The sequence below is a fragment of the Podarcis cretensis genome (assembly GCF_951804945.1).
Source record: "Podarcis cretensis genome assembly, chromosome: 1".
In the NCBI taxonomy this organism is placed as follows: domain Eukaryota; kingdom Metazoa; phylum Chordata; class Lepidosauria; order Squamata; family Lacertidae; genus Podarcis; species Podarcis cretensis.
In genome coordinates this window covers 45,402,960-45,414,651 of record NC_137170.1, presented here as the reverse complement: position 1 = coordinate 45,414,651, position 11,692 = coordinate 45,402,960, and the positions used below count along the sequence as shown (strand labels likewise).

Here is an 11,692-nt window from a genome sequence, read left to right as displayed (position 1 = left end):
AATCGTGCCCCGGCGGCAGGAGGCCCCATTAGCTAAAGTGGTACCTCAGGTTAAGAACAGTTTCAGGTTAAGAACGGACCTCCAGAACGAATGGAGTTCTTAACCCAACGTACCACTGTAGTGAGCTCTGCAGCTGTCAGAATTTGGCCGAATAGGCGATTCCTTAGCCCAAAGCTTTATATGCCTTGTTAATTAAAGCTAAGGTTTGCTTTTCACATCCTTCGCTCACTTCAAGATACAAGGACTAAATATCAGGAAGAACTTTCTGGTGGTAAGAGCTATTCAACAGTGGAGCAGACTTCAGAAGGTGGTGGACTCTCCTTCCTTGGAGGTTTTTAAGCAGAGGTTGGATGGCCATCTGTCATGGATGCTTTAGTTAAGATTCCTGCATTGCAGGAGGTTGGACTAGATGACCCTCAGGGTCCCTTCCAGCTCGATAATTCTATGAAATGCTTTCTTTGGTCTGCATTCATGAGAGGGCGAGCGGCTGCATTCTATTTTAGTTGAAGCTTTCAAACAGTTGTAAAGGACAGTTTTACACTGAAAACATGGCAGTCGTCAATCCATGAGGTCACCAGTATTTATTTCCGGAAAAGAGTATAGCCAACAGAATCTTGGTTATGTAAGTGATGAGATGATAAAAGCACTCCTGGTGGCTGCTGCAAACAATTGTGACCAAAGGAGTTGACCACATCCTTAACAGGCAAAAAAACCCCTATTAAATAGAAGACTGCTATCATAATTTCGCTCTTGTATTGATTCAACTTCAGGTTATTAACCCCCAACCAGACCACTAATAATAATAATGATTTTATTTGTACCCTGCCCATATACAGAAACGTAATAAAACATCAAAAACTTCCCTATACAGGGCTGCCTTCAGATGTCTTCTACAGGTTGTATAGTTACTTTTCTGCTTGACATCTGATGGGTGTTCCACAGGGTGGGTGCCACTACCAAGAAGGCCCTCTGCCTGGTTCCCTGTAATATTCCTCCAGAATATTCATACAGATGATCTAATGTACTGAGGACAAGTTAGGGCCCTGTCGATCTCCAGAAATGGACTTTCCACCATAGGAACTACATTATTGTGAAGCCTGACTGAAACAGATCCAGAAAATGTGCTTCATCCATGCAGGTGATATTCATCTCATGTGCTTGATCTCAACGGTTACTTAAGGTAAACCACCATATAAGGTGCCATTTTGTCCACAATGCCATGAACATCCACATGATGTTAAGCTTCAGTGACAGCAAAACAACTGTCAGGAGCAAAACAGTTGCCTTTTGTCTTGATTTAATAGGCCATAATTAAATTGTTCACATTCCAGCCGTAGTTCCACATCAGTAGGTTAGCTGTTCCAAGACCTTAAGATTTCCGTGCCATAGCTTTTGTGAGAGAATCCAGCAGCTGATAATAAGAGTATTTTAGATCATATTCCATGTCATACCAATAATTCACTGAGGGGGAGAAAAAAGAAAATGACATAACTTATCATCTGTGTTTGGAAAAACTCATTTTGGTAGTTTTCAGCTCAACACAAAAGCTACAAGTCTTTCCATTGTTTGCCCCAATCTCAATAAGAAATAGAACTTCAGAACTGATTAATACATTACACAGTAGCAATATGATAGCCATTGGAAAATGAAACTATTCAGCCAATTTTAACTAAGTTATTGTGACCACTTGAAAAACGGGAATTTTTCTGGCATGGCTGAAATCACCTCAGTGGCTACTGCACTGCTAGTACAGTGGTACCTCGGGTTACATACGCTTCAGGTTACAGATGCTTCAGGTTACAGACTCTGCTAACCCAGAAATAGTACCTTGGGTTATGAACTCTGCTTCAGGATGAGAACAGAAATTGTTCTCCGGCGGTGCAGCAGCAGCAGCAGGAGGCCCCATTAGATAAGGGGGTGCTTCAGGCTAAGAACAGTTTCAGGTTAAGAACGGACCTCCGGAACGAATTAAGTACTTAACCCGAGGTACCACTGTATAACATAGAAATTTATCCTCATAAAGGGTGTTATTCAGGATTAGTCCTGCTCACAGTAGGCCCATTGAAGTTAATGGACATGACTTAGGTTTATTCATTTCAATAGGTCTACAGAATACAACTGAAAAGATTTTAAGACATCCAAGGGGCTTGGTAGTAGACATGGATTTAAATCACTGATCAGCTATGCTGTTGCTGGGTGGCCTTGGGCTATTATTTTAGCCTCAGTTTACCATCTGATGACCTTCCACATTAGTGTTCAATTGCATTCCTGGCTGTCCTGGAGCCAAGGTGGAGTGTTGGCTACCTCAAATGAACTGAGTATATCCCTACAATGTATCCTGAAATCTTCTGTAAATGTGCAGGAGTTGTTAATAAGCAGATTAATATGTAAAAATCTGCAAAGGATAGGACATTTTAAAAGCCTCTGACCTAACATGTCAGGTTTATATAACAGACACTTTAAATGCTTTTGCATTTAAAACCCCTTTATAGTAATAAATGAATAAGTAATCCACTTTATTCTCATGTATTTGAATTTTGTTTAGTAGTCCTGGTCTATTAATTAGTGACAGTTACCTTCAGTTGATCAGGGTAAGACAGAACATATTTAACAGTCACTTTGACTTTATTTATTTTATTTTATTTATTCAATATCCTAAAAAATATACCTATGGAGGTTTTGGTGAAGTGCATATTTATGTTATGGCTCTGTTAATAAATTAAAAAGCAGGATAATAATCTTTTTTTTCTACATCAACAACTGGCCCTATTAGTACAATTAATTATTGCCGGGATGCTCTTCTCAGCTCAACACCAAAAGGTGGTGCTGATGCTTTTTATAGTAACAATTTTGTAAGGAAACAGAAAGTAAAACAAAGGCACATATTTGATCCACAGTACAGAATCTGCACAAGCCCCATTTGAAATGAATATGCCCTTGTGCGACTTCTACCTGAGTTCACACAAAAGTTGTTGAATTGTGGCCCATGTTGATTAGTAAAAAGGAGGGAGAGATTTGAATTTTCCAACTGAGGTCCCAAATTATCTTGACACTCTTTAAGCTTCATCTAATCAAACACTACAGCTCGGGTCCCGATTTCCTGTTCCACAAATGCAAAGACTCATTCCATTTGCAGAACAGTCTTTGATCCAGAGGAAGTTCTTTCTGATGGGAGGCAATTTTGGCTGACTCTCCTTTCCCCTTGCACCTTCCTGCATCATCTCCCGCTCAACACCTCCCCCACCCATCCACTAGCAGAAGTGTCCTCTAAGCAGAATTTTGCCCACAAGATCTCCAGATCCAAGCCTATATGTAAAGATAGCTAATTGTGGCTGGAAATGGGATAAAGAAATCCAACTGATAGTAGACTGAGGGAACCACAAAACCCATCTTGAAGGAGAAACATGACATGTGAAATTTGGTGTGCTTGCGCATGCCTCACTCCTCTCACCTGCTATGCAGCCATGTGACTGCTGAACATGATGGAACCAGAGAGAAGGAAGATACAACATCTCTCCAGACTTCACAGTGCACTGCAAAGGCTTTGCCTGGGCATATTCTGGAAATCGTTCTAGATCTGGATTTAAAGGATCCAATGGAATCCAGGGCACCTATGAGGATGAAAAGTTATGGAACAAGAGAAATGCTCTATTTAACAAAAGAAATGCTGTATTCCTTCAGAAATTTCCTTATTTGGTGACAAATAGTTGAAAAACATCTAGCAGTGTATTCCCTTCTAACCATAGCTGTCAACTGTTCCCTTTTCTTGTGAGGAATCCTATTCGGAATAAGGGAATTTCCCTTAAAAAAGGGGAATAGTTGACAGCTATGCTTCTAACTATTAGGTAACCCAACATTCCATTTTTTCCATCTCCCTGGAGAGCACCCATCTATTGCCTAAAGCAAAATCTAAAGATTGGGTGGTGGTGGTGGTGGGTTAGTGACAGAAATACTGGCATGTAAAAATGGATTTGCTAGGGTTGCCATACATCCGGAATTTCCCAGACATATCTGGAATACTGCAGTTGGCAGCAGCGTCCAGGCAGGAATCCCTCAAATGTCCAGGAAAATCTGGGCGTATGGCAGCCCATGTAGACAGTGCAGTTTTTGCTGATTTTCCATTTTAAAAATACAGAAACATAATATTTTTTGGCTCAAAAAGAAAAGGTGGGGCTCTGTCCAGATTTTCACTGTTTGAAATATGACAAACCTAGATTTGCATATGTACTACATATGTTTAAATTACATTTTTTCCTTTTTATTTGGGAGAGGAAATTTTGGCTGACTATTGACACACACATTCACTATGCATTAAAACCACCTCCCCTATGATAATAAACCCTGTGATCTTCCTAGGTTCGTCAACCTGGGAAGGTAGCCCATCTAGGAAAAGGAAAACTCTGATCCTAAGCCTCTGCTTAGAAGAAAAGGCTAAGGAGTAAACCCTACACAAATCTAGAGTGGAGTCCCTAAGATGGTTGGATGGTGCCTTGTACGCCTCCTCCCAGCAATTCCTGCAGCCAAGCTGGTGCGAAACGTATTGTTCTGCTTTCCTTTGGACCACATCAGCAAGGCTTGTTGTCTGGGCAGCCCAGATACTGCCCAGGCTTGTGCCTTGGGGAGGTCACTTTGATGCTGCAAACACAGCAGTTTGACTTCACCCCTGAAGGAGCACTCCATTGTCTATCAAAACAGATGATTGACAACAAGATTGCTATATATTGCTTATTGTTATGAATTCTGTTTATATAACATTTAATGTTTTGTATTGCACGGATATTATGTTATATATTTTTATATATTGTGTATTCTGTGCTGTCCTGTAAACCACCCTGTGGGCCTTTTGACAAGGGATGCATATGAAAAATAGAAAAATAAAATAAACAATTATTTGAACATGAGTGTCTACCCATATTTGCCAACAGCATTCTTACCCTTTTTAACCAGATTTAATAAAGGGGGTAAATAAATATTCAAAAAAATCAAATAGAGGTGTGCTGTGAAGAAGCCCGATCCAAAAAACAAAGCAGGCCTCAACACTTCATTCATTCATTCATTCGTTCATTCATTCATTCATTCCCTCTTAGCAGCTGCCCTCAGACAGCACTTAACACAAAAACCATTACCTTCTCTGCAGCTTTGTCATCCACAACTTCAAATGACCCGTTTTCTGCTATGTGGTAGGTTGCTGATGGATACAATTCTGAAATGTGAAGCATGAAAACTGTTGGAAGAGGGCATAGAACAGAGGCAAAGAGAATGTCAATGTTAAGCATTAAATATAGACTAAAATTATAGGGGTAGAATTTAGTTTAGCCAGGCACTTGTTGGGAACTGGCTTTGAGCATACTATCTGTTATAAAACCTGAAAACAATCCAGATGTTAACATGACTAGACCTCCTTACGTTTTTACTTTCCTAAGAAATACCCACATATTTGTTGCTGCTACTAGCCACAATGTAGAAAAATTAAACAAGCATTTTTAAAAAATTCCTCCCGTGGTTAGTAGCAACGTCATGGGCAGGGGGTTTAAATGGTGAACTAACCTGAGTGCAAAATATTAGAACCACTTCATCCTGGATGACAGTGATTTAAATTGTTACTCCCCACCTCAGCTGCTTTTCAAGAAAGGGGCAAAGGCATGGAATCCTCAGGCCCAGGGGCCGAATGTAGCCCTCAGAGCTCTCTATCCGGCCATTGGGACTCTTTAGGCCATGCTCCCTCCCCAGTCAAACTCTCTCTCCTCAGGCCACTTCTTTTACTGGTCTTGCTTCACACCCAGCTTTTTTCCTGGCTGGAATGTGTCCTTGAACTCTGATAATGCCTCTTGCTTGCTGGGATAGTGGATAGAGATTGGTGTGTGAAGAAACTAGCCTACTGTACAAAGTGAAAATTTATATTCATTGCTCTGCCCACTTTTGTTTCTGACCCCATCCTCCACCCACTGTCATGAGCTGCTGGAAGGGGATGCAGTCCTCTCCAGTTATAAAGTAAATCTGACCCCCTGCTGCATATTAAAATGTTGCCTAAATTCATCCTCCTAATTCTATTTTCTCCCAAAATAGCAACAGTATGCATCTTACTTCACCACCCTCTGCTTCTCAGAATACGTACCATATGGGATGAAGGGACGATCACTTGGCGGATGCAGCAGAAAATGTTTCTCTCCAGAGATCACACAGTACAAGTTTTCATAATGGTCTTTATGTACTAAGATTGGAGGGGGGAAATGAAAGGTTGGGGGAAAAGAAGGATAGTTTCTTTATCCTTAATATAGTCAGTGCTAAAAATACTCACAGAAGTATGAAAGCTGTAAGAATCTGCATTTATACCAGCACTAGGTGCGATTGCTTTTCTCTACACACCAAGCACCAAATTTTAGGCATTCGATTTTCCAAACTCTGCTTAAAATCTCTCAAATTGACAGATTGGCACTGAAGCTAGTGGTATGAAGCTCCATGTGGGGAGGAAACATGTGATACGCAGTGATTATAGAGTGCAAAAAGCCCTAGACCTCAGTCTACACTAACTTCAAGGAAAGCCAAATTCAACTAAGATGAGTATAGCTAAATGTTCAGAAGACACATGCAAGTTTTCTAAAGGAATATCTTTCCCCATCCTTGACCTCAAAGCCAATAGTAATAATAATACATTTATTTCATGGTACATACAAGATGTCACTGCAGCAGATTCTCCCAGCCAGAAATTAACAGCGTCAGGCTTCTTTCCTATATGAAAAAGAAAGAAGTAATAAATCTGAGAAAAATAATTTCTGTTGTCTTGTGCTGAAAGATCCCCAGATTAAGACCTTTCTGCTAGATCAATTTATTATCATCCTTTATTAAGAAACATGGAAGGACAGGCTACTAAAGGCCCACCTACACAATAAAGAACAAGTTTATAATGACAATGAAAGCAGCAGGGGACAATTATATTAATTCAACTCTGGCTTCAGTTTTTCCATCCTGGATAGGAAGCTTAGTCTGAAGCAAAATTCCCATGTATATAGCAATCACCCTTAAAGAGCAGACATTTATTTTTTAAAAAGTAATTTAAATGCTCATTTACTTTTATCAGGCCTGAAAAATTTTGAGATATTTGTGTTTCTATCCTGATTTTGCACTTCTTGCCATATGAATATCCCTGTATGAGTGGGGTACCCTATCCAAGAATCTGGTATCTACATAAGCAGAAACCCTCTAGTCTTGTCTCAAAAAGGACCCACTGCTCCCAGAGAAATCTTCTTATCTTAAGGAGGCTTGCTGTTGCTGTGGTGACAACTGCTGGTGGGGAATGGAAAGTATTCTTCCCTTTGCCTCGTCCTTCCTCCATCCAACACAAATGATCAGAGACCTCCAAGTCTATTATATCTACAAGTACTGTACATCACAATTTGTACAGCTTAGCATTTGAATGGAAATTGCATGCACAATTACAAAGCCATCAATACATCTCTCTCTACAAATTCATGAATTATGCAATGTTTCAGAGTATTTCAAGCCAGAATGTGAATTTTTGCTGCAGCATTCATCATTTTTCGGGTGGGCAGGCGGCCAATAACAGCAGAAAAGTACATAACTTGAAACTGCTGGATCAGTTGTAAGCACTGCATTTAAATGGACTGTGCAACACATAGATAAAATTAAGCTTTTGATATTTACCAACGGCCTCACTCATCCATGGTATGTCAGGCTCCACATCTCCCATAAGTTCAGGGAATTCTTCTGTTAAGTTCGAGCACTGCTTTTGCACATAGAACACCCCTGGAGAAGTTACTTTTTTCTCTACAATGTCCAAGAAAGCACTGAAAGGCATGTGTCGTTCCTCTGGCATAACAAACCAGTCCTGATAAACTGCATCAGCATAACCATTTGGAGTTACTGCCACACTCACCAGCTTGGAGTTCATTATTTCCCTGCACCAAAATACATCAGACGTTTACCACTATGCAATAAATTGCAATCTAAATGCAGACCTCATGGCTACAACATGCAGCCTAATTTTTGGACTTTCATTTTTTGCCCCTCACATCCCATCTTCAAACCCCTTGCTTTGTGTAACATCAAGTCTAACAAAGAGCTATGTAGAACTTGAAAGCTTGCTCACTATTTTGTGATATTTTGTTTGGTCCTAATGAACACACTGTCCAGCTGTGGGTTTTGGATTATTTTCTTACAGGTCTACAAGCCACCTTTGCCTTTTAATGGTAATTCTGGTGTCTAATGACTTAATATTGGTGCCCAGAAATTAGAAATATTTTCCCACCCCTGGTCCCAGCTCTCTCAGATACAACAGCCTCCTCGAGCTCCTTCAGGAGGAAGACTAGGATACTAATTCAATAAATAAATAAAAATCATAAATAGTAAAACAGCCCCAACAGTTCTGACTAAATTTTCTCCTGTGAAGCTGATGACTTCATGGAGGGATTTGTTTTTGCTGGCAACTCTCTTATTAAGAAACATCACCAATCAATTTATTTCCAGTATTTCCATGCTGTGTACTTTATATTTGAAGCTAGGGACTGCCAGGCAGATTCCTACCTCAGGTAAGCTAATGTCCACTTCTTCAGAGCTGGCCAATGGTTGACTGCATTCCGAATTATACATGGCTTGTTTGGGCAAACCCATTCCCGATAGAACTCCAAGGGGGATGGAAGGCTATCAAGATATGGCAGAGAATCTGTGAAACTCAACTCTGTTCAGGCAAAAGAAAAAACGCTTCTGTGAATGATCGTGCTACCATTTCAAGGACTGGCCCCATTCACATGTCACAGTTAATCTTAACTATGGTTTAAAGGTGAACGTACAAGAAGTTGGTGCATAGGGCTAAAATTGTGGACACTTCACTCCTCCCCTACTCCTGTTGCTGCCGTGCTGTTGACAGTTAAACCATGGGTTTGGCTTAAGAGTTACATCTGAATCCAGACTCATGGTTTTGTTTCCTACAAACAAACCATGAGTCATAAGCCGAAAACAATAACAACAACAGTAACAATAATGACAATAAGTTCTGGGTTAGAACTTATTATTTGCTTGGAGTGAAGATCCTGGGCTCTTAAGCTCTCTTAGCCTGCAGCTTATTTTAAGTCACAAAAATGAGACTTTCTCAACAAGCTTCACTTTTCAAAATGTTGGGTTGGGCAAGGTTTGTTGATTATGTTCATGCAGATACCTGTTCAGCTTAGTTTCAGTTTATTTGTTTTGGCAATTAGAGGTAGCATGTGTTTATATGATATATACAACTATTACCAACCTGGCATCTAGGACTTACTTAAAATATTGGTACAGACATTCAAAGAACAGATACAAGAATCCGTGGACATGCTTAGCCACAAACTTAAAGGCTGCTGCACATGATACACAATATACAAATTCCATACGGATACACACAACATATCCTGTGGTTTAATGTACTGTGCACACAAGGCCGGCATCAAATACTGGCATCACTGGGCGCTTGCTGAGGTCCGTGCCCCAGTAGGGGACCTACTGCCAATCTCTGATGCCTTCTGTCTGAGGAAGAAGTGGAAGGAGCAAGAATACCTAGCAGTGTCCATTCTCTGGATGGCTTGTTCAGATCTGAGGAAGAGGCAAGCAGTAGGAATAGCAGCATGCTCAGCCACAAAGCCCCACTGAGGGCATCTTGCCCCAAAGCCAGCCACATTCTGACGTGTGCATTCGGCAGGGACCTGTGGCTAGTTATTTGAAATTATCCAAGGGGCTGGGTGTTGGGAGAGGAACTTCAAGTTGACATATGTGCTCAGTGCCGGATTTATGTATAAGCTAAACAAGCTATAGTTTAGGGCCCCACTCTCTTGGGAGCCCCCCCAAAAATTAAAAGGAAAATAAAACCCTGGATGTACATTTCCAAAACAGAAGATAAAAAGCAAATAAAATAAAACCTACATACAGCAACAGTGCTTTGTGTTGTGTAGGCTCCTATGATGTAAGTAATGGGCCCTCAATCATTTTAAGTTAGAGCTTAATAATTATTTCACTATTAATATACTTCTCCTTAATTGTATTTCAGTTCAACAATTACTTTGATAAAATACATATTTTGTTATGTGCAAATGGCTTTAGATACCTATTAGGTCCATAAATTAGGTCCATATAGCATATATTCAACACACAAAAATAGCGACAATTTGTTGTTGACAAAGGACAGCTGGACGTATGTTTTAATGTATTATTAATCGCTTGTTATTATCCTTATCATGGGCCCCTATTACCTTCAGTAGCTTAGGGTCTCATCAAACCTAAATCCGGCCCTGTATGTGCTCTAACACACGTGCAAAACATGTGCTCGACCACTTATGGCCCTTTCCAGACTACTGAAGGCTTGCCCCTGCAACGGGAAGGGGATGCCCGGGATAAGCTCTCGCTTTCCTCACAAGCCCAAAAACGGTAAGAAGAAGGGTGGTCGAGTGGGTGCATTTTTCCGGGTCCAGAATATTTCACTTTTGAGAGCTGGGGTAGGAAATTGCGAGGTATGGTAAATCAACGCGCTCCCTCCCCCCCCCCCCCGGGCAAACACCTAAACGGCCGCGGATAACCCAACTGCACTCCGAGATAGAAATCCTGTCAGGGAAGCAACATTAATGCTGCCCGCGAGGAGGGCGATTAACCTCGCCCGCCCATTTGGCCCTCCCCGCTCTCTTCCCCTGCGAAGGGCCATGCAAAGGTCCTCCCTTCCGCCTGGCTCACCCCTTGCCTCGGCCGGGAAAGCCTCTAGGCAGCGCCTCACCGCCCGCAGCGCCTCCCCTTCCGCTTCGCCCTGCGCCATGGCGGGAGCTGCTGCTCCTTCAGCAGCAGCGGCTGCGTCTCGGGCCGCCTGAGCCGCGTTTGGGTCCGGCTCGCGCTCCGCCCTTCTCCGGCTGCCCAAGGAGAGGGCCGGCCTCGCCGGGCGCGGGAGAAACGAGGCCCGCCTCCCTACGGGCGAGCGAGAGGAGAGCTCCGCCTGCCATGTCAAGATAATAAGCTCCCCTGGTTCGGGTTTATGTCAATTCGCTGCTGTCAGTGGCGGTTCTGGCTCTCTTTTCTCATCTAAATTCTACTATAACAAAACAAAAAACTTCAGTGATGCATGAGGAGATTTAGTTGTTTCTTGTGGGGTGGTGGCCCAAACTTGGCCAGTCAAGATTGAGGCCAAAGTTTTTTTATTTTCAAATTTGGCATGAACCTTGGGACATTTTGGTGCTGAAACACCCAGTCAATTATTATTATTTATTGAATTTATATACTGCCCTATACCCGGGGGTCTCGGGGTGGTTCACAGAATAAAATCAAGATATAAAACACCAAAATACCTAATAAAAATTAAAATAACCCAATAGCCCCCTCAATCCTCAATCTTCAATCACTGATCAAGGAGGAGCAGGCTAATGGAAACAATTTTTTGTTAAATAATAGAGCACCTATTACTACTGGCCACTGTGTGACTAGAATTTGTGTAAACAAAGCAACGAAAACTGGAGAAAATGGTATTTGTGCCTATGCATACTCCTGCCCATGGAAGTTGGTTGTGGTTCAGCATTTGTTCTATAGAAAGGCAAGTAATTTTTGCTCTAAAGGCTCTTAAAAACTAATTGGTAGTGAATGCTGAAAGGTTTGTTTTGGAAATATAGAATCTGGCCAATCCAGCATGATCCCGCCCCCTGCAAAAAACAACAACCCCATGTTAGCAAAAACT

At 41.5% G+C, this 11,692-nt stretch overlaps 1 protein-coding gene across 4 annotated transcripts; it reads right to left on the bottom strand.

The window, feature by feature from the left end:
- Positions 1 to 562: 562 nt before the first annotated feature.
- JMJD7 (jumonji domain containing 7) lies at positions 563 to 11,627 on the bottom strand. 4 transcript variants are annotated; one of them, XM_079965093.1, is made up of 8 exons: positions 10,708 to 11,607; positions 8,542 to 8,695; positions 7,663 to 7,916; positions 6,673 to 6,729; positions 6,116 to 6,211; positions 5,127 to 5,224; positions 3,452 to 3,611; positions 563 to 1,461 (listed from the first exon to the last, which is right to left on the bottom strand). In XM_079965093.1, the coding sequence occupies exons 1-8, from the start codon at positions 10,784 to 10,786 to the stop codon at positions 1,370 to 1,372; spliced, it is 990 nt and encodes a 329-aa protein (XP_079821219.1). In that variant the 5' UTR covers positions 10,787 to 11,607; the 3' UTR covers positions 563 to 1,369. The 4 variants fall into 4 exon arrangements, with proteins under 4 accessions (XP_079821219.1, XP_079821220.1, XP_079821221.1 ...); XM_079965094.1 differs by having other exon boundaries at positions 5,127 to 5,203; positions 10,708 to 11,197; XM_079965095.1 differs by lacking the exon at positions 6,673 to 6,729 and having other exon boundaries at positions 10,708 to 11,627.
- Positions 11,628 to 11,692: the final 65 nt, after the last annotated feature.

Bases quoted from the DNA above. Each gene is read 5' to 3' on its own strand.
- JMJD7 (XM_079965093.1), bottom strand. From the start codon at position 10,786: ATGGCGCAGGGCGAAGCGGAAGGGGAGGCGCTGCGGGCGGTGAGGCGC. The intron at 6,212-6,672 runs GTATGTACCATG...CTCCAATCTTAG, and splicing joins ATCTGCTGCAGTGACATCTT to TACATAAAGACCATTATGAA. The intron at 1,462-3,451 runs GTGAGAGGAGTG...TCTCCCCCTCAG, and splicing joins GTCACATGGCTGCATAGCAG to TGAATTATTGGTATGACATG.